The sequence below is a fragment of the Agelaius phoeniceus genome, chromosome 9, assembly GCF_051311805.1.
Source record: "Agelaius phoeniceus isolate bAgePho1 chromosome 9, bAgePho1.hap1, whole genome shotgun sequence".
NCBI classification, from domain to species: domain Eukaryota; kingdom Metazoa; phylum Chordata; class Aves; order Passeriformes; family Icteridae; genus Agelaius; species Agelaius phoeniceus.
In genome coordinates, this window is record NC_135273.1 from 14,409,166 (window position 1) to 14,430,506 (window position 21,341).

At 53.2% G+C, this 21,341-nt stretch overlaps 1 protein-coding gene across 1 annotated transcript; it reads left to right on the forward strand.

The window, feature by feature from the left end:
• Window positions 1–129: 129 nt before the first annotated feature.
• On the forward strand, window positions 130–21,019 carry ABCC2 (ATP binding cassette subfamily C member 2). The gene is made up of 32 exons (XM_054636904.2): window positions 130–3,019; window positions 3,573–3,746; window positions 4,175–4,297; window positions 5,298–5,432; window positions 5,835–5,957; window positions 6,279–6,334; window positions 6,528–6,759; window positions 7,405–7,592; window positions 8,156–8,333; window positions 8,815–9,069; window positions 9,553–9,618; window positions 10,063–10,200; window positions 10,543–10,689; window positions 10,957–11,045; window positions 11,135–11,197; window positions 11,379–11,505; window positions 11,664–11,840; window positions 11,947–12,114; window positions 12,415–12,601; window positions 13,445–13,577; window positions 14,003–14,108; window positions 14,332–14,551; window positions 15,020–15,174; window positions 16,510–16,665; window positions 16,768–16,967; window positions 17,598–17,724; window positions 18,120–18,221; window positions 18,320–18,463; window positions 18,695–18,853; window positions 19,092–19,258; window positions 19,614–19,808; window positions 20,244–21,019. The coding sequence occupies exons 1-32, from the start codon at window positions 2,978–2,980 to the stop codon at window positions 20,371–20,373; spliced, it is 4,662 nt and encodes a 1,553-aa protein (XP_054492879.2). The 5' UTR covers window positions 130–2,977; the 3' UTR covers window positions 20,374–21,019.
• The last annotated feature ends 322 nt before the right edge of the window (window positions 21,020–21,341 follow it).

Sequence of the window (21,341 nt, forward strand, 5' to 3'; positions counted from 1 at the left end):
TGCTTTTCTAGAGTTTGTTTATGTTTTCAGGTAAGACCGTGACCCATGTTGCATAGCCTGAATTGGGACCCTGCTGTGCCAGAGAATACAGAATCACATCCAGAATGCCAGGGTGGGAAACACCATGGCCACAGCTGGGAAACAAGGCCAGCTGTGGTCAGCCAGCACCATAGGTGGGGATTAGCAATGCAGCAGGTGTAAGTGGTGAGAAGCACCTGGCTGATGGGGTGAGGAAGCTGTGAGCCATCCTGGGCTGTGGGTCCTCAGTACATGAGGTGGGGTTGGTGTGTGAGATTTCTTGGGAGGACAAGCTGCTTTTTCTAAGGGAGTTTCCAGGTCCTTGTCCCAACATAATGCATAAACTGCTTGTTTTCTAGACAGTGTTTGGGGAATGTGCCTGTTCGATCATTGCTGCCTAGTCAGGATTGAAGCCTCAGACTCAGCTGTAAAATACCCAGTGAAAGATTTAAATGGTATCAGAGGGTGCATTAGAAGTGTAGAGTCCTAGAAGTAAAGCACCTTTATCCATCCTGCCTGCTCTTCTGTAAAAGATCACAAAGCTGAAGAGGATCCCTCTGACAGCCAAGACATTGGACCTCAGGACAAAAATGCTGGTTACAGATTTCCCATCTTGGCAATAGCTTACAGCCTGTGAGGATGTATGGAAAAAATGTGATACCTGACAAGGTGGCAGCACCTTTGTCACCTTAAATACAATCACATTATTGAAAACCTATCATCAAGACTACATATTTTCAGTTTAAAGGGTACATCCACTTTTTCACATGAATCCATCAGAGGTATTGGTGTCTCCAAAAATACTTTGGGAACTTAAGTTCTTAACAGAGGAACTGGGAAGGGAGTGACTGCATGGTGCTGGTGTCAGAGCTTGCTTCAGCACTGACAAATGTGCGGGCTTTAGGGAAGAATCCAAACTTGGAAAGAGTGTTTAAATTTATTATTATGGTCAATAGAGAGTTCATGAGAGTTCATAGGAGTTCATGACTTATGTTGAGATTTTATGAGTCATGGTCGTGATTATGATACTGGTAGCTCTGTTAAGATTGGGCTACCAATCATCATAATAATATGTAAGTATCATAATAATGATAATTAAGGTGAGAATATTCTGCTGACCAGGCTGCCTCATGTTTTTGAACATGGGGTAAGAACACGACGAGGCAGAGAAACTTCAGAGAAGATACGAGCAGTGAGGGCTGGAGCAGTTTGGCTGATTGCCTGGCAGAGACCTCAGGATCAGACCCTGTGTGAGACAGGCACGAATCAATACCTAGTTTTGAAAAGCTATAACATGCTGTATAACAGATGGATAAAGAGAGGGGAGCACAGGGATACGATGGTATTGCTGGCCAAAGAGGTGCTACTTAGATCACCTTGGTCCCAGTGAATGTTTTCTGGGTATTTTAGTGGAGGAAGATTTAGGGAAGGAGCTGAAGGACAGTAAAGCTTTGTGGGTTTTTAAGAGGAGCATGCCCCAGCTGTGAGGGTAGAGAAAGTGGGTTATGCTTGCTTTGAACATCAGAGGGAGTGGAATCCTACACTGAGGGCAACACTTCAACTCTTGAGTGAGAGACCAAAGCCAGGGTGAGGATGAGATGTGACCTGTACTAAAAACTGAGATAAACAATGGGATGGGGCATTATGTAGGGAGGTGTCATAAACAAGTGTGCCCCTTGGCAGCAGTGCTCCAAGTGGTTTTGAGCAAGGCCAGAGGACACCTCTGCCAGTGCCAGAAAGACAAATCACATCAGCAGTCCAGATGGAGAAGGGCTGAGTGAGTGCTCCATTCACTTCTTACTCATTGCATCAGTTTACAGCTCTCATGAGCAGTGTAATGGTTCTGGCCTGGAGGACGTAGCACTATGGATAGTTTTATTTACAAAAACATGTGGATTTAATCAGAGAAATTGCTAATAATTAACCACTGAGTTGGACATTGAGCCTTTCTTAGGTATTGATGGTTCCTGAGGAATTACTCATCATGTCACCCTTGACTTCTGAGTTATCTTGTAACTCCGTGTACAATGAGACAGCACAATAATTGCAGTCACCCTACTGTCCTCTTTTATCTGCTGTTCCCCAAAACCACGCATGATAAAGCAAATCCAGTTCTAGCCTTAGTAGCACTGTCCCCATGTGTTCCTGTCACACTTAGGCCTTCCTAAGCAACAAGGGTTCAGTGGCAGTCAGTCTCCTTGGGAGTCATCCTCTATCTGTCAGATGTTGGGGGTTACCTTAGCATGAAGATTCAAAGTCTCTTTGGGGTTTTGTGGTCAGCCAACTGCCATAACACACAGACAACGTGGAAATGTGGGAAAGAAAGAAGCAAAAGAAGGAATTTGGAAAATCTTCAGGCCCTGCAGACTGGAAATTAGTAAAAGGAATCTGGATCCTGAAGACTCAGAAAGACCAGTACTGCATGTGGTGAGCTCAGCTGCCAGACACTGCAGATTCCCAGGCCAGGGGCACTGCTGGTGTCATGGGCCCCCTTGCCAAGTGGCACCAGCCACTGTGGGACCAGCCTTTGCTGGACTTTTTGTTGGCATTCAGCATGCTTCTCACCAGAGAGATCTGTTGCATCAAAGTAACATCTTCAGCAGGTCCAGACGAGTTTGTGTCTGTTGGTGTGCACTGATCAAGGCTATGGTTTCTGAGCAATGGCTGTGGTGTCCTGCAGTGACTCTGTGACTTCCCTGTATCTCCCCTTTGGTCTCTTCCTTGGGTCTTCCTCTGCTCTCTGCTCCTGAGCTGTGCAGCTTCCCAAGCCCTTTTGGTCACTGCTTTGGTTTGTAGGGTTGTGCAATAGCACCGAGTTAATAAATAACTGTGGGTCGTCAGAGTTTTTTGTCCCAAGACCGCTTGAGGGTGTGGGGGGACTTTTATCCCAAGCATCTGCCCAGGTCTCTCAGTTGGGCAGAGCGAGAGGAAGGAGCTGCCGTTTCTCCTTCCCCGAGCTATGTCAGCGGCCCTGGAGAAGTTCTGTGGCTCTGTCTTCTGGGTGAGTGACTGCATCATCCCCTGTGCCTGTTCTCTGGGTAGGACAGCCCCTCTGTGGGGAGGGCAGTGGGTTCCAAGGCTCACAGCCTGTCCTGCCAGTGAGACACAAGTGCCAGTGGTCAGCAGAGGGTGTGGGGTTTGTCCAGGAGTGCCGTGGCACTGAGTGCTGTGCACTGCCTGCACAGTGTTCACCAGACAGTGAGGCAATGACGCCTCTCTTACTGAGCTCTGTCCTGTTTTAGCCTTCCTGGGAACATAGGACAGCCTGTACGGACATCTGGAGAATGATTTGGCTTCGGCTGCTTCTGCTGGCTTGGCTTCAGCAAGGGGTGGCCATCTCTCATTCCGGCAGAGATGGGGATGGGGATGGGGATATCGCCCGGACCTTGGCCGAGTGCTGAAATGCTCAGCCAGGAGGGTGGGTGTTGAAGGGGGGATGCAATGGCATTGAGTTGGGTAGGCAGGACCTGTAGTAGTGTTGGCTCTTGTCCTGTGTGCCAAGTGAGAGCCAAGCCATTGCATGTGACCTGGTGTTCTGTCCTTGCTGCCCCCAGAATGATTCCTACCTTGCTCGTCCAGATGCCGACCTGCCGGAGTGCTTCCAGCAGACTGTGCTGGTCTGGATCCCCCTTGGCTTCTTCTGGATTTTGGCCCCATGGCAGCTCCTGCCCATGTGCAAATCCAGAGCCAAGAAATCCTCTGTGACCAAACTCTACATCATCAAACAGGTAGAATGGAGCTGAGGGGGCACAGATGACAGGCTGGAGCAGCCTGAGGTGTTGGTGGTATGAGTGGAAGGATTCTGTGCTACAGTCAGGTGTGGGAGGGAAGGAGGAATGGGACAGGGAACAATCCAGGACAGAAATGTAAAGGGGAGTCCAGCAGGAGGCATGTCTGGGACAGAGGGCATAACAGGGAGAGATGCACTGGGAGGGAGGGCAGAGTGTGTACTGGGGCCTCTCATCTTGTGGGCTGCTATCTTCCAAACTGAAAATGATGGCAGTGCTCCTGTGGAGCTGTGGCGCATTCACAGGGTTGAAAGCTGCCCCAGGCCAACTCTGGGTTGAAAAGGCTGTAAGGGTGTATTTTATGCTGAACTCTGTTACAGTCTCCCAGTGGTTCCAGTGTCCCCAATGGGCTGGCCCTCTCTCCACAGGTGCTGGCTGCTCTGCTGGTGCTGACGGCGGTGGCGGGGCTGGCGCTGGCATTTGTAGATGCGGAGCAGGGCGCTGTGCCAGCCGTGCAGTACACCAACCCCAGCCTGTACATCGCCACCTGGGTAAGGGCTCAGCCTGAACATGCTGTGACACTGCAGCACTGAGCAGAACGAGGCTTCCCTAGCACAGAGATCAGGGGAAGCTGTGTCCACGGGGCAGGGGTAGCCTGGAAATTGGGTGGGACTAGCCCCAAACCTGTGTGGGTGGTGCATGAGGATGATATGTTGAGGGCAGATGCCTGGCTGTACAGCGCTCACTGCTGTTATCCTTAAAACTGGGATGATTCTATGCCTGCAAATGTAGCTGAGTCCCTGACAGAATTTCACTAGGAGCAGTGTGCTTTCAAAGGACTGATTTTGCAGTGTGAACATCAGGCCATGGCTTGCTGCTCTGATGTCTCACAGCTTCCTTTACATTGCTGCTCAGTTTTGGGCAGAGCGCCAGGAAGTACCGTGGGTGCCCAGGCAGAGGAGAGAGCTGGCTAAAGAGGATCTAGTGGCTATTAGCTTGATGGAATATGTGCATGGTAGTTACAGATATCTTGTGTGAGACATGGAGTATTCTAACAGTCTTAACAAATGCTCAGGAGCTACACTTCAAAGCGAAATAAGACCTTCATTTGCTTTCCTTCTTATTTTGTCGTGTCATTTAGTTTCACATGCAGAGTCCATGTGAGATGATAAGGCAAGGGGACTCACCAGAGAGGCTGCACAGCTGGAATGTGATCTGGGTTCAGTTCCAGGTCTGGAGGCAAGGTGCTGGAGACAGGGTGTGACCCCTCATGGCTTGACATGTCTGAGAATCTGGAGAGAGAACAGCTAGAAAGAGTAATAGTGCCCTGCTGTAACATCAGGGTGGATTCAAACCTGATCTTATGTCTTCCTGAAGTAAACGTTTGCCCTCTATAATTAATTCTGAAGCTTATGAAGGGTTGGTGGTGTGTTCAGGGTTTTCAAGGCAGTGAATCCCAGCAGACCATGTGTGCTGGCATCCCAGGACACACACTCCAAAGGCACTGTTAGAGCCAGCCCTCGTCCTGCAGCTCTGATTTTCTTTCCCCAGATGATGGTCCTGCTGGTGCAGGATGCACGGCGCTCCTGCTTGCGCAGAGATTCGGGGGTGCTTTTCTGCTTCTGGACACTCTCCCTTCTCTGTGGGATTCTGCCATTCCAGTCGCTCGTCCGGAGAGCCCTGCAGGTTGGGTTTCACAGGAAGCTCTGTGCTTCAACGTGGTCTTGCTCTGCTCCCAAACAAGCTTCCTCATACTCTTCTCTTGACAAGCTCTCTGTGGTATCACTGGGGTCCCAGCTGCCCTGGGGACCTTGGGGAACCACAAAAGACCTGGGGAGGAATCCCTGTTTGAATTCATCCTGTCTCTTTGCGGAAGTATAAACTCTCCAGGACTAATTTCTCCACTTAAACACTTATGGGAAGAGGTCGGGGAGAAGCAGGGAGAGGTGGCAAAGGGAAGCTGATCCAGGACTCAGAGCGAGTTTTGCACTGCTCTGTTTGGCTCAGCCAGGGGATGGATCTTGTCTCTGAGTACCAGGGGCCTTGAGACAATCCCCAGCAATAACCCTGGGCTTTCCATTTCTGCAGGAACCAGTCTCTGACCTGCCACAGTTTATCCTTTTCTTCATCTCCTACGGGCTCCAGCTGCTGCTCTTCCTTGTCTCAGGCTTCTCAGATATTGCCCCAGAAACAAAGGAAATTGGGAAGAAGGTATGAGGACTACAGGGACTGGGTTTGGGGCGCCACATCCTGAGCATTGTGTGGGGCAGGGCAGGCTCCGTGCAGGCTCCAGGCTCCTTGGGAGGACCTGAAGACTTCAGCACAGGGCTCAGTAAGAGCTGGAGCCTGGGGTATCTGCATGTGTGTCCAGCATGGGCTGTGGCTGGCTCTGAGCTGAGGTTTCTGGGGCTGGAGCTGGCACGGTTTGAAACCTATGAGGCTCCTTAATGGCTGGGGGTGCTAAAGCAGCTTTTGTCAAAACCATCCCCCAGATAAACAATCTCTCAGTACCCCCTTTGCTTTGTACCACAGAACCCACAGGCGACAGCCTCCTTCCTGAGCTCCATCACCTTTGAATGGTACACCAGGTGAGCAGGGCTCTGAGGGAGGTCGGGCTGGCAAAGTGCAGGGGTGCCTGAGGGGAGCCTGCAGCTCAGGCTGGGAGAGGCACCACGTTGGGTGCAGCCCATGCAGCCTGAGCCCGGGGCCAGGGTGGTGTGAAGGCTCTGCATTTGCAGCAGGAGTCTCCAACAAATGTCATTGGATTTCTCTGTCCCACAGCATGGTTTTCAAGGGCTATCGCAAGCCTTTGGAGATAGAGGATGTCTGGGAATTGAAAGATAAAGACAAGACAAAGGCTCTTTACACTGCTTTTGAGAAGAACATGAAGACTGCAATGCAGAAGGCCAGGGCAGAACTGGAGAAACGGAAACGCAAGAAGAGGCGCCAGGAAGGTGACCCAGACCATGGGAACAGCATGAGCAAGGCCCAGAGCCAAGACATCCTGGTGCTGGTAAATCCATTCCTACTCTTGGCCTCGTGTGAGACTGAGACACCCAGGCCCAGCCTCAGGGAGCAGGGTGACCTCACCTCCCTGCAGTTCCCTTCTTTGATCCCACGGGACCATGGGCAAGGATAGGGGAAACCATGGCAGGGTCTTCCTGTCATGTCCTTGGCAGATCCCCATATTTTGAGAGACCGAGAAAGTCTCCATCTTTCTGCCTTACATAAAGACAGGAACCACCCTCAAATCTGCAGTACAAGCAGTTCCCTTATGTCTATCTACCTCAGTTACTTTCCAGCAATGAGGTCAGAGGTGGTCATCATTCCATCAGGTGGTCATCATTCCATCAGGTGGTCATCATTCCATGACCACCCCTGGCCTCAGATTCTTCATGATTTTTCCCTGATTTTTTGCCTGAGAGGTTCAGGCTGGTTTGGGTTTTAACAATTGTCTTTGGTACAAAAGAGAAGGTCTAGTCTTGGCTGTGTATGACATAAGCAGAGATCAGTGAAAGGGAGTGTGACAGGAGCTAAAGCCAAGGCTTTGTTCACGATACCTGATCTGGGGTCAGTGAGGTGCTGCCCTAAAGCATCCTTCCAGATGCAGGATGTGTGTACAACCAGCTCCCTCACTTCTGTGTGGGCTTTCCTCTAGGAGGAGAAGCAGCCAAAGAAGAAGAAGAAGAAGAAGGGAGACAATGAGGACTCAGGCCTTCCCAAGGATTACCCCAGGGGCTGGTTGATGAAAACCTTGGGCAAGACCTTCCAGCAGAATCTCCTGCTAGCAGTGGCATTCAAGGTGGTGCATGATGCCCTTGTGTTTGTCAGCCCCCAGCTGCTGAAGTGAGTCCTTTCTCTCTGTCCTGACTTTGCTCCCAGCCCCACCACCTCCCAGTGTGTGCTCTGTATCCAGCCCCACCATCTCCAGGTGTGCCTCTCCCAGCCACAGAACCTGGGGACATTTTGTACCCTCACCAAAAAGAGGAGAATGTGTTGGGGTACAGTTTAACAAAGAACTGATCTGAGCTGGCTGCCAGGATAACACACTCTTATGTGTGTTATCCTGCTCCCTTGCATCCTGTTGTGCAGCCCTGCTCCCTCCCTGGAGACAGTCCTGGCTCTTTTTGGGGCCCTTCCAGAGCCAGTGCAGCTCAGCCCAGCAGGGCCTCCCTGGTGTGTTGTGCAGAGCAGCACAGTCTCTCTGCTGTGGATGCTCTTCCATTAGTGACCCTCTGCCCTGTCTGTGGCAGAACAGGGTTCCCAGCTTGCTGAGCATCGAGCCAGCTCTCTGGGGCAGGGTTTGGCTCACCACTCTTGTGAGGATGCTCCCCCTGCATTCACTGGGAGCATCCTGCTTGGGTGTGTCTCAGTAGGCTGTGTGTCTCATGAGCTTCCTTCCTTGCCAGGCTGCTGATTGCCTTTGTGTCAGATGAGGATGCCTTTGCCTGGCAAGGCTATCTGTATGCCATCCTGCTCTTCCTGACAGCAGTGATCCAGTCCCTCTGCCTGCAGCAGCACTTCAGCTTGTGCTTCCAGCTTGGCATCAATGTGCGAGCCAGTCTCATCGCTGCCATCTACAAGAAGGTCTGTATGGTCCTGTCATCATCCCTGTTGGCTTCCTCCAAGCTGGGCTGTGGATAAAATCATCCACCTGCCCCATCAACCTGGGGTGTGTGCACTTTCCTCCTCAGAAGGCAGAGGGAGAGCTTGGGGGACACCCCCCCAGCCCTGAGGACACTGAGAGCCCTAGTTCTGCTTGGGACCTGGGTGCTGCAGCCATGTGTTTGACAGCTACCAGGGGCTGGGGCAGGGTTCTCTTCAGAGCAGTGCAGCACCTGGGGCAGGTGCACAACACCTAGGATTCCTGCACAGGGTGCTTTTCTTTGCACCCAGTGGCTCCAGGTGTGCAGGCAGTGAGGAGAGCACTGGTGCCCAGTGCAGAAGCACCAGGAGCAAACCCAGAAGTGGTTTCAGCCTGGTCTGCTGATTCCCTGCTCTGAGCCATGCTGCTGGCAGCAGGGCTGCTCCCAGGGTGGCCTCTGCTGACTGAGGTTTCTCTTTCCAGTCGCTCACCATGTCCGGAGCCACCCGCAAGGAGTCCACGGTGGGAGAGACTGTCAATCTGATGTCAGCTGATGCCCAGAGGTTCATGGACTTGGCCAACTTTATTCACCAGCTGTGGTCATCCCCCCTGCAAATCATCCTTTCCATTGTCTTCCTCTGGGGAGAGCTGGGCCCCTCTGTCTTGGCTGGCATTGCAGCCTTGTTGCTGCTGCTCCCCATAAACGCATTCCTGGTTGCCAAGGCCAAAACCATTCAGGTCAGTGGTGGGTGCAGTATCCTCCCTGGTCTCCCACGTCCAACCCCATTGTTGCTGCCCTCCCTCATTTGCCACACTCCCTACCCTTTGCTTTTATGCTCTGGATCTTTCCCAGCCTAGGAAGTTGATCTCCCTTGGGCTGGGGGTGCCTCCAGCCTGAGCCAGAGGAGATCAGCTGCCATGAGTAGGAGATAGGTGAGATCTGTTCTACCAACACAGCTGAACTTGAACCAGACTGGGCACAGCCTTGAGGGCTAAAAATGAGATATTGCCACCCATAAGATAAAGCTTTAGCTTCTACCTGACAGCAGGGGGGTGTTTTTCCCCAACTTGTCCAGAGCCACAGGGAGCCAAGGCTCAGCTTCATGGGATGACTCCTCTGGGCTGTGGAGCCCATCCTTCCCTTCCCTGTGGCAGCCCAGATGGATTTCCAAGGGTGAGTTGCTGTCTGCTTCAGGTGATGTCTGGCTCTTCTGTTTGTAGGAGAGTAACATGAAGAACAAGGATGCACGCATGAAAATAATGACTGAAATCCTCAATGGAATCAAGGTGGGCAGTGGAGTGGAGACTCTCTGGGCAGCTGCTGCACCCCTCTTCTTGGGGCACTGTCCCTGGAGGCAGCACCTCTATAACCCTACAGCACCAGTGTTAGTCTAGCTTGGAGGCCCTGTGTCTGGGTCTGAGCAATTCCCTCAGCTGCCTCATCTTTTGAAAAGTTGGCTGGGGAGGAGCTCTGGATACTTGGACTAAGAGTTGGAAGCCAAGAGAGAGTTTTCTGCATGGCTGTGGTAGTGGCATGGTGGCAGAGGAGCTGGCAGTGAGGGAGTGGGAGTGCGGTGGGGAAATGCTGTAAGCAGGACAGCAGAGGGGAGATGCAGTGGCCAGTTGGCTTCTGGGCGAGCCAGGTGATGGAGATGCTGGCCACCAGTGAGCTGAGTGTGGAGGGGGGCATTCCTGTGAGACCAGCACCTGCTCACCCTGCTCACCCTGCAGATCCTGAAGCTTTTTGCCTGGGAGCCCTCCTTTGAGAAGCGAGTTAATGAGATCCGGGCTCGTGAGCTCAAGAACTTGGCGAACTTTGGTTACCTGCAGTCAGTCTCTATCTTTGCCTTCACATGTGCTCCTTTCCTGGTGAGTGAGTGACAACAGCCCTGGGGAGGGTGTCCCTTCCTCTGAGCTGGGGCTGGGCTGTGGCCAAGGAGATGGGAAATATTTGGGACCTCAGCTGGAGTGTTTCTGCAGCGAGGAAGGGGCTGGCTGGGGGATATAGGTTATGGTTCTGGTTCCTGGCAGGAGAGCTGTGGTGGAAAGGAAGAGGTCCCATCAGGGTGGTGAAATGGGGCCCAAGGGAGAACAGAAGCAGGAGGGGAACAGGTCCCCAGCATGAAAGCACTGCTGAGGCCTTGGGGTAATTTGAGGGTCTGGGCTGCACACAACCACACTGATGGTGGCTTTCCCTTATATCTGTCCTAGGTCTCCTTAGCAAGCTTTGCTGTCTACGTGCTTGTGGATGAGAACAACATCTTGGATGCGCAGAAGGCCTTCACTGCCATCTCCCTTTTCAATGTGCTGCGCTTCCCCATGGCCACACTGCCCATGGTCATCTCTGCCCTGGTGCAGGTCAGGCCTCACCTGGGGCAGGGGGTGCAGGGGGATCCCATGACCTCTGTCCAAAGCAGCAGATGGGGCTCAGGTGTGTGATGGACCCCCAGGGCTCAGCACACAGGACTCTGCTGGCACTGGGGTGGGACAGCACTCACCTGCATAACCCCACAGGTTTGGGGCCCAGAGGTTGGGTGGGGACTGTGATGTGATGCTCTGCCTATGGGGCTCTTGCCAGCCCACCCACGCCCATGTGCCATCCTCATCCTCTTTCCACCATGGCAGGTCAATGTGTCAACTGTGAGGCTGGAGCGCTACCTGAGTGGAGAAGACCTGGACACCTCAGCTATCCACCACAACCCCATTGCAGGCAGGTGAACCTCCAGATTGCTCCCTGTGGGCCTCAGGCTGGCCCAGCCCTGGGCTTTCCCCTCTCTGAGGGACATCTCTCTCTGGCAGGCAGTGCTGTGCGTTTCTCAGAGGCCACCTTTGCCTGGGAGCAGGACGGCAACGCTGCCATAAGAGAGTGAGTGCTCCATCAGGGGACAGAGGGCTGGGCAGGGGAGGCTTTCTGTGTTATTAGCTGGGGAGGGCAACCACCTCTCAGTGCTGCTAGGCATGAGTGTCCCAGAGACACTGCCCTGTCCCACTCAGGAACTGATGAGGGGCCTGGCAGTGCTGCTTCCTCAGCCCTCGTGTCTTTGCAGTGTCACCCTGGACATCACACCTGGGAGCCTGGTGGCTGTGGTGGGGGCTGTGGGCTCAGGCAAATCTTCATTGGTGTCAGCCATGCTCGGGGAGATGGAGAATATCAAGGGACACATCAACATCCAGGTGAGAGGAGCCAGCTGGTCCATAGGGCTTTGGAGCTGCCTGGGAGCTCAGCAGAGAAGTAGAGCAGGACTGTCCCAGAGTGGTGGCTCTGGGCAAGGACAGGCTGCAGGTGTCAGTGCTCAGGCTGGTCTCTGACAGGTTCTTGTCTCTCCTTCCAGGGCTCCCTAGCCTATGTCCCCCAGCAGGCCTGGATTCAGAATGCCACACTGAAAGACAATATCATTTTTGGGTCGGAAGTGGATGAAGCCAGGTATCAGCAGGTTCTCAAGGCCTGTGCCCTCCTCCCAGACCTGGAATTGCTGCCTGCAGGTGACCAGACAGAGATTGGAGAGAAGGTATCAGCCCTGGGCACCAGGGGTTTCCGATAGCACCTGCAGCAGAGGCCAGAGCAGTTGCCCTGTGCCAGCCCCATGTGCAGGGAGGTCCTTCCCTTCCTCCCAGGGAATCAACCTGAGCGGGGGCCAGAAGCAGCGGGTGAGCCTGGCGCGGGCGGTGTACAGCGACGCAGACATCTACGTGCTGGATGATCCGCTCTCGGCCGTGGATGCCCACGTAGGCAAGTACCTCTTCGAGCACGTGCTGGGGCCAAAAGGGCTGCTGCAAAAGAAGGTGAGCACCCACACCCTCCAACCCACCCCCCCAGCCAGGCAGGAGTGGCACTGGTGTGGTGTTAGCCATCCGAGGAAGTCTGAGATTGCTTGCCTGGGACAGAGGGGAATCCTGCAGCTTTCACAGGGGGCTGCAGCAGGCAGGGGAGGCCTCAGGAGTCCCCAGAGGGGTACCCTGTGTCCTCATAGCCAGGCATTGCTAAGCAGACAAGTCCCCAAGTGGGAGATGGAGAGCCTGCAGAGCCATGGCTGGGGATGAGGGGTGCTCTGATGATCACTACCCTGCACCCCTTTGTTGCAGACACGGATCTTGGTGACGCACAGTATCAGTTTCCTGCCCCAGGTCGATAACATTGTGGTGCTGACAGCAGGAGCAGTGTCTGAGCATGGCTCCTACAGCACCCTGCTTGCAAACAAGGGGGCCTTTTCCCAGTTCCTGAACTTGTATGGAAATCAGGAGGAGGATGTTTCAGAGGAAAATACTGCAGGTATGGGAACAGAGTGGGGCTGTGGCAGTTAGAGTGGCTGTGGGTGTATCTTGGGGATAGGAAGGTCTGATGTGTCAGCCTGACCTGGCCCTATCCAACCCAGGCACCAGTGGTGGCTGCTGTGAATCCTTCTCAGCTTCAGGCAATCAGCAGCACAATAACTTCTGACTAAGACTTGCATTCAAGTGTTATGTTGAACATCCAGCACAGGACCTGTTTAACTTTTTTACTCCCTTTTTAGTTCATTTATTATGGGTCCCAAAATCTTATGTGGCAACAGGCTTAATATTTTTGTGATGCTGAGGTCAGAAAGACCCTTTGGTTAGTTCTAAACATCCCATTGGATAATATTTCATCTTTATCATATCCCCCAGTGCTATGGGTAGCAGTGGTGTGAGGTCAGGTGGGTGCTTACCCTGTCAGAGCTCAGCCCAGTTGTCCTGCTGCAGCCTGGCTATTCCCAGTATGTCTTCAGAGAGCCCACCTCCACCTGCTCAAGGAGATGCTTCTGAGCTGGAGTGACATGAACTACCAGATCTTGCACTACTAAACTAGCACAAATCCCTGCTTGAGGTCTGGCCAGTGGTGCTGGGAGGAGTCAGCAGGAGGGATTGCCTCTGAGCAGGCCTTTAGCCCTATGTCCCCTATCACATCTCTCTCCAGCACAATGCATTTCTTCCTCCTCCTGCTGTGCTGGTCTTGCAGCAAGGTTGGAGAAGGTGTGATACGTGGTGGTAGGACACAGCCACGGCCTGGGGTATGGCACGGAGCAGAGGTGTGGTGTATGGGATCTGCTCTTTCCTCAGTGCCTGACCCTACCTTCCCTCATCCCTGTGCTTGTAGCTGTTGCTCTAGCTGGGGATGAAGAGGAGGCTGATGAAGCTGTGGATCCTTGCATGGAGGAGCGCACTGAAGACATGGTGACAATGACCCTGAAGCGAGAGGCCAGCATCCATCAGAGAAAATTGAGTCGCAGGTGGGCCATGACTTGAGCTCTCAGCTCTTTCCCCTGCCACAAGCACTGCTCCCTCAGAGACAGGGATCTGGGGGCTTCCCACGGAGTTCCTGCTGGGAGCCTCCCTGCCTGCTCCTACCACAAGCTGCTGTGGGTCAGGAGCATCTGATTTTGCCTTTACTCACTCTAGTGTGCCACAGCCTTACTCTGCAGTCTTCCCTGAAACTTGTGCTGATGGCTAGTTCTGCCTTTGGGAATGAGGCTTTAATTCTATGGCTGCACATGCCTAGTGCTTCCACAAGGCTCACTCAAAGCTGCCCCAGTTAGGACATTATTTTCCAGAGGACTCCACCACTGAAGACCCAGTGCAGCACAGGGATGAACCCCCAGGAGATTAGGACCAATTCAACACCATATGACTAATGGTACTCATCACCTCCCTGCAGCCTTAGTAAAAGGAGCACCAGTTCCCAGAAGAAGGCCCAGGAGGAGCCCCCGAAGAAGCTGAAGGGACAGCAACTGATCGAGAAAGAAGCTGTGGAAACCGGCAGGGTGAGGAGCATGGGGGGATGAAGCACTGTGCTGCTCTGGCCAAGTGCTGCCAGACCCTGACTGTGGCTCAGAGAAGCTGGTGTGGGCTTCCACAGCCAAGGAGACAGAGCTGCCTGGGACTGGTGGGTGGGGTGGTGGAGGGGAGCACAATGGGCAGCAAGGTGGAGCCCCAAGGCTGTGCTGGGTGTTACTGCCTGTGGTCTGAGGCTCAGTTGGTCCACAGGTGAAGTTCTCCATGTACCTGCGGTACCTGCGTGCTGTTGGCTCGTGCTTTACCTTCTGGATTGTCATGGGCTATGTTGGACAATACGTGGCGTACGTGGGGAGCAACCTGTGGCTCAGTGACTGGACCGACGACTCTGTGCGCTACCAGAACCAGAGCTACCCCACGCAGCTGCGGGACCTGCGCATCGGTGTCTTTGGGGCACTGGGGCTCTCACAAGGTCAGTGTGGGAGGACAGCAGGTCCCACTCACCTCCTCTGTGTGGTCCAGGAGGGATATGAGTTGCAAGGCCTGCAGCCAGCAGTGCGGTAAGGAGCAGGGGACCCAGCATTTTGTTCATTTGCCTGCTGCTGCCTTCCTTCCAGCTCCTGGCTGAATTGTGGACACACACCAGTCTGAAAGCAGCAGAAATTGTCCCAAGTCTGTGTTGCCCCCTCAGTTTAAGATAATTTTCCTTAATCAGATTAGACATAGTGCTAGGGCCCAAGGCTTTCCAATAGGGTTAGTGTTCCTCCCCTGTGCTGGGACACAGTTGCTGGGGCCTCCCAAGAAGGAGGGATGCAGGATTATCCCAGCGGCTTGCTGCAGAGCTGCTGGCTTGGCACTGCTTGGTGTGTCCATCAAGCCAAAGGGTACCTGGGGCCAGTGTCACCCATGAGCTGGTGACAGCCCCGTGCTCTCCTTGCAGCTGTCTTCCTGCTCTTTGCAACCATGCTGTGTGCCCGGGGCGCCATGCGAGCCTCCCGTGTCATGCACCAGCAGCTGCTCAGCAACATCCTGCGCGCGCCCATGAGCTTCTTCGACACCACCCCGGTGGGCCGCATCATCAATCGCTTTGCCAAGGTAAGAGAACAGCCCCAGCACACAGAAGGTTTGTTCCACCACATCTGCAGAGCGTTGGGTAGTGGCATAACCCTGCTCCTGTTGAGCACTGCAGAGCTGGGCCCAGGTGAAGGCCAGGAAGGGACCAGGAGGACATGGGGATGCAAGGCTGACTGTGAGCCAAACCACATCCTGGGCTTTATTAGAAAGGCAGTGTGGCAAATCACAGGAAGTTGTTACTTGCTCTGCTCAGTGCTGAGGAGCTTACACCTGGATACTGTGTCCTCTTTGGAGTCACCTGGGCAAGAAGGATGTGGAGAAACAGAAGAGGGTCCATAGTAGATGACTAAGAGAGGTAAGAGCCTTGAGCTCATGTCCCACAATAAGAAGCCCTTCTGTTTATAGACTTCCAGCAAAATCTACAATCTTTTCTATCTTAGTGAAAGTCAAAGACCTCAAACACGTAATTTCAAGTGTGATGCTTCTCCACTTCTTCCTTTGGTACCATCTCTTGATTTTTGAGGCTCTTAAAATTAAGCCTATGGGTCTGGGTTTATTCTGAGTTGAGAGAGTATGTGGTGCCTGACTAGGAGATGGATGAGGACCAGCTGGAGACCTGGGTGCACCTGCATGGACCTGGAATTTGCCCTGTCCCTCTTTTTGCTTCAATTACTGCTCCTGTATCCTAGGTCCTGATGAAGATGCAGCTCTTAAAGCTGGTCTGTGTAACAGAGGAATATTATAGGAAGTTTCTGTCACAGCATATGTTGCAGTTGAGAGGGCCATGACATACAAAGTATCATCATACAATTTCAGAAAGCTTTAAGCATTTGCCCAGAGTGACACTATACCACATCAGAAGGCTTCAGGTGTCTGCCCATACAGTACAACATCACTTCGCTTCAAAGGGCTGCAAGTGTCTGCTCTTCTTGCTTTTCAGCCCAACCTTTTATACCCTTTATCTTACATGTTTTACACCTGTGTGTCCTCTTTACCCTTTTGTGATTGGTCGGTGCACTTTGGCACTCCATGTCTCATTACCTTCAATGCTGTTCACCTGTTTTTCACAGCTGTAGCCCATTGGGGATGAGGCTCAGCTGCAGCTCCACTCCCACTTACCACAAACTGTGTACCTACAAGTTTCTCTGTTAACTCAGCTGTTTACAAGCTATGGACTGTGGCCCTAAATGAGGTTGTGACCACAACACCAATTCAGGATGATCTGATATTTTTACAAGTGTCTGGCACTGTATTATCACAGGAGTGTGTAGGAGCCCTGTGTGTATGGGGCCTTTGGGCTTCTCCTTCTCTCTGGGGTCACTGACTGCTTCTCTATACTTTTTTTATATGCTCCAGGACATCTTCACGGTAGATGAGACCATTCCCATGTCCTTCCGCAGCTGGATCTCCTGTTTCATGGCCATCATTAGCACACTGATTGTGATCTGCCTGGCCACTCCCTTCTTCGCTGTTGTTATCATTCCCTTGAGCATCTTCTACTATTTTGTGCTGGTGAGTAACTGGGCCCTGAGTGAAGCTTCTGCCCTGCTGAGAGCAGTATCTTGGTGGCTGCTGTGCTTTGTGTTGGTAACCAGTCTATGCCGTTCATTTCAGCGCTTCTACGTGTCCACGTCACGCCAGCTGAGGCGTCTGGACTCTGTCACCAGGTCTCCCATCTACTCCCACTTTGGTGAGACAGTGTCAGGCCTTTCTGTGATCCGGGCCTATGGACACCAAGAACGGTTCCTGAAGCAAAATGAGATCACCATGGACATAAATCAGAAAAGTGTTTATTCCTGGATAATATCGAATAGGTGAGTTTTGCCACTTATGCCACAGCACAGCTAGCAGCACTTCTGCCTGGGCTTCTGGGTTCTGAGAGAGATCCCTGGGATCCCTCCCTACAGTCCTTTGGTCTCAGCATTGAGGGTCTGCATAGGTACTGGGGCAGTTTAGGAGAGGGGCACCATCTGCGGCAATGGGACATGTTAGGGTGATTTTGAAAGCCAAAGTATTCTCCCCTACAAAGTGTCCAGAGGCTGGCAGGGTGGGTTGTGCAGTCAAGGGCTGAGATGCTCTTGGTGAGTTCTGGGAAGAGGGTGATCCTCCAGGCCCAGCAGGACTGCAATGTGAGCACTTTCTGGTTTTGAATCTTATTGGTAAATGATTTGGGTGTTTGAGGGTTGAATGTTTGGGGCTCTTCTGATACATGGCACTACCAGCACAGGAGGTTATGTACAGGTTATGTAACATAAATGAACCTGCTTGCAGAATTGGCCACAGATGATCTGCTGTGTACATGCACCAATGTGTGCAGTGTGCACAGCGCTGGGCTCGGGGCTGGCTGTGGGGGATGCTGCTGCAGTGTGCTGTTACTGGCAGGCTGTGTGTTGGGCACAGGCAGATGCCTTCCTGCCCCTCTCAGCTGTCCTCTCCTGGTGCAGGTGGCTGGCCATCCGTCTGGAGTTCGTTGGGAGCCTGGTGGTTTTCTTCTCTGCACTCCTGGCAGTGATTGCAAAGGGCACTTTGGAGGGCGGCATCGTGGGTCTTTCTGTCTCCTCTGCTCTCAGTGTGAGTCACTGAAAGCATTTTCTCCTTCTGGGGCAGGGCTGTCTCTGGGAGCTCTGGGCTGCTGGCAGGATGCTGCCCTGCCACCAGCTCTGATCCATGGAAATGGGATTATTTGGGGTGTCCCATCACCTGGGGAGTGGCTATAGAGCCATGGAAGCACATATTCATCCCAGTCTGAGTGGGATACTTGCTGCCATGGGGAGGAAAATGGCCCTGCTGTGGATCAGAGATGCTGCAGCAAAGTTTTGAAGGGCTGGGGAGAGGGGGGCTGTGTCTCAGCAGTGGAGCATTAGGGGCCAGGTGTGCTTGTGCCCAGGATGATTCCCTGGGCTGAGGTGGGAGGTGGTTTTCCCTGGGTGCCACTGAGCTCTGCACCCTCTGATTCTGCCATGCAGGTGACCCAGACACTGAACTGGCTGGTGAGGACATCTTCGGAGCTGGAGACCAACATCGTGGCTGTGGAGCGGGTCCATGAGTACGCGACTGTGAAGAATGAGGTGAGGGATCCAGGGTCTGGGCAAACACCTGCTGCACAGCTTGGTGATAGTCAGCATTGCAGAGTGAACCCCCTTAATGCTCCTGTGCCCTCCCCCAGGCTCCATGGGTGACAAAAAAGCGTCCACCACGTGGCTGGCCCAGCAGAGGCGAGATCCAGTTCATTGACTACAAAGTTCGCTACCGACCTGAACTGGACCTGGTTCTTCAGGGGATCACCTGTAACATTGGGAGCACTGAGAAGGTGCCTCTGCCCTCACTACACTCTTTACTCTGTTAAAGCTGTTTCTTCTTCTTGGCTTCAGTCCGTGCGCTGGGGTGGGATGTGGCTCCTGGGGACTTGAGCTGCAGGAAAGGAACTAAAGCAGACAGTCTGGGTGATGGTAAGGGCAGGAAGGCCCACCAGACCAAGATAGAGAGCATCTGCCCTGTTTTCTACAGCCCTGTCATCTGGTCTAATAAGCTGCTTCCACAGGTGGGGGTTGTGGGCCGGACTGGGGCTGGAAAATCCTCCCTCACCAACTGCCTGTTCCGGTTGCTGGAGGCGGCTGGAGGGAAGATCATCATCGATGACGTGGACATAGCAACAATTGGTCTCCACGACCTGCGCAACAACCTCACCATCATCCCCCAGGTGAGCTGACCCCCGCCTTTCCACATCCCACTGCTGCATGGCCCCTGCAGGCACTGCATGGCCTCAGTGTGTCCCTGGGTGCTGTGGACGTGCCAAAGGTCTGTGAGCAGGCTGTCACCACATCCCTTGCCAGCTGCAGGCAGTGGTGTGAGCAGGATGTGGCCACACTTCGAGGCCAGGAGCCATTGCCCCTGCTAAATGGCTGTGGTGGGGCTGAACACGGTGCTGTCCCTGGCAGGACCCCGTGCTCTTCACTGGAACCCTGCGGATGAACCTGGACCCCTTTGACCAGTACTCTGATGAGGAGGTCTGGAAGGCCCTGGAGCTGGCTCACCTGAAGACTTATGTGCAAGGCCTTCCCGAGAGGCTGCTGCATCACGTGAGCGAGGCAGGGGAGAACTTGAGGTGAGCAGAGGAGCAGATGCAGGCGCAGCTCCCCTCCCTTCTCTAAATCCCAGGGACCAGCCTGGAACAGCAGCCTCCAGCAAAGTGGTTGTCCAGGGCTGATGCACAGAAGCTTCTGGGAAGTGAAAATGGAAGAAAATGGCAGAGGAGTCAGGGCTCTTAGCAAGCTAGTGTGAGCCAACCCTTCTGTGGTGGCTCAGAGAGTAATATGCTGAGGGACGTGGTGCTGGGGGTGGCAGATGGTCAGTGGGGAAAGGCCAGGGACAGTGTTGGGGTCAGAGCAGCAAGATGCAGTAGGCTTGCAGAAGGTCCACTAGTGTCTGTCTTGTAACTCATGCTCTTCATCTCCTCCCAGTGTTGGACAGAGGCAGCTGGTGTGCCTGGCCCGGGCCCTTCTCCGCAAAGCCAAGATCCTCATCCTGGATGAAGCAACAGCAGCCGTAGATCTGGAAACGGATCATTTAATCCAGACAACAATCCGGAGTGCGTTTGCTGACTGCACTGTCCTTACTATCGCCCATCGCCTCCATACCATCATGGACAGCAACAGGTACCACGGGACCATACTGCAGGGCAAAGGCAGTGGGCATCTGGATTCTTGGGATGGGGCTAGAGGTGGACAGCAGCGGAAGCGAGAATGCAGCCAGAGGGGAAGGGGTGGATGCAGAGCCTGGGGCAGTAATACACAGTGGTGAAGAGAACAGAAGGATAGTAGGGATGTCCATGCAGAAATGCTGCCTTTGTGGGAGAAATATTTTTTGAGATCCTTCAGACCATAGAAGCATTTGCTCTTGACGCCTTATGTGTGTCACCCATAACACAGGGAGGAGGGCTGTGCCCTCTCACTGCTGTGCCCTCAGCACTGCTGCGAGGAGAACCACATAAAGTGGCTCAGGAGGAGTGAAGGTTGGTGGGCTGCAGCGCTGGCACCAGCTGTGCTATCCTCTCAGATCCTGGGAGCTGAGGCCTTGTTCCCTTTTGCCAGGGTGATGGTGCTGCAAGCTGGGCAGATTGTGGAATTCGACAGCCCCACGGAGCTGCTCATGAAGCAGGGCATCTTCTCTGCGATGGCAAAGGACGCCGGCATCACTGCTGCAGAAACCACGGCTCTGTAGGCAGGGGCCGGCTGTCAGACAGCTCCTCCTGCTGCCACTCACCCACAGCCGAGCTGCCAGGAATTGGCCTCTCTGCAGCAGGGAAGCAAAGAGGGTGGCTTCTCTGGCTGGCCAGAGACTGAGCATCTGGACTTCAGCGAGCTGTTAACCTTACTACCACATCCTGCCTGATGTGCACACAAGGGTGTGGAGCTGCATAATTTATTCCAGGGTAGAGGGGAAAAGCTGTCTGCCAGGCACGGAGATCATGACCTCCAGTGGGGGTGGTCTTAGTTTTTGTACTTCACCATGCCAGGTGAATCTACCTTAGAGATGCTTTAGCATTAGGGAATGAAATTTAGTTTAATCAAAGACTGAATGTTATAATGTATTTACTTTTTGTAACTATTTGTAGTCGTCCAACTACAAGCCTGATGTCAAGGCATGTAAGTAAGCCTCAGTTTAGCTTTAAACCTGGCTAGTGCTTGGGTGGGGAGAGCTGCCAACAGAGTTACATAGAGCTGGGCAGTCCAAATCGAGGGGCACAGCTCTACTTGCGCAGAACACTGCTCTGTAGCAAAACCAGGGCTGCCTGCCTTCCCGTGGCTACTGCTCCCTTTGATTGTATTGCAAATAAATGAGCCTCTCCCTGAGGCTATCACAACCACTTGTGAGGCAGATTTTGGGGCTGTGGTTCCAGACTGCAAACGTGATGGTGGTGGAGACAAGCTGGAGAGCAGCAGGCACACGTCTGTGTACAGCCATGTACACACCAAGTATGGAGGTTATTGCTGATAAACCTTGACTCTTTGTTCTTGGGCCAGATCTCCTCAGGCAAAGAGCAGGTGCCCACTTAGAGCAGGGCAAACCCCACTAGCCCCAGAGTCATGTAACATACACCTGGGGAAGAGGGCAGTGCAACAATTTCATCTTAATAAAGAAGGTTTCTCTAAGTGTTTCCTCATGCCTGAGCTGCAGCTGGCACAAAG

Coding starts and splice junctions, on each gene's coding strand:
- ABCC2 (XM_054636904.2), top strand. CDS start 2,978: ATGTCAGCGGCCCTGGAGAAGTTCTGTGGCTCTGTCTTCTGG. Junction 18,222..18,319: donor ACGCGACTGTGAAGAATGAG/GTGAGGGATCCA, acceptor GCCCTCCCCCAG/GCTCCATGGGTGACAAAAAA. Junction 19,259..19,613: donor GAGGCAGGGGAGAACTTGAG/GTGAGCAGAGGA, acceptor ATCTCCTCCCAG/TGTTGGACAGAGGCAGCTGG.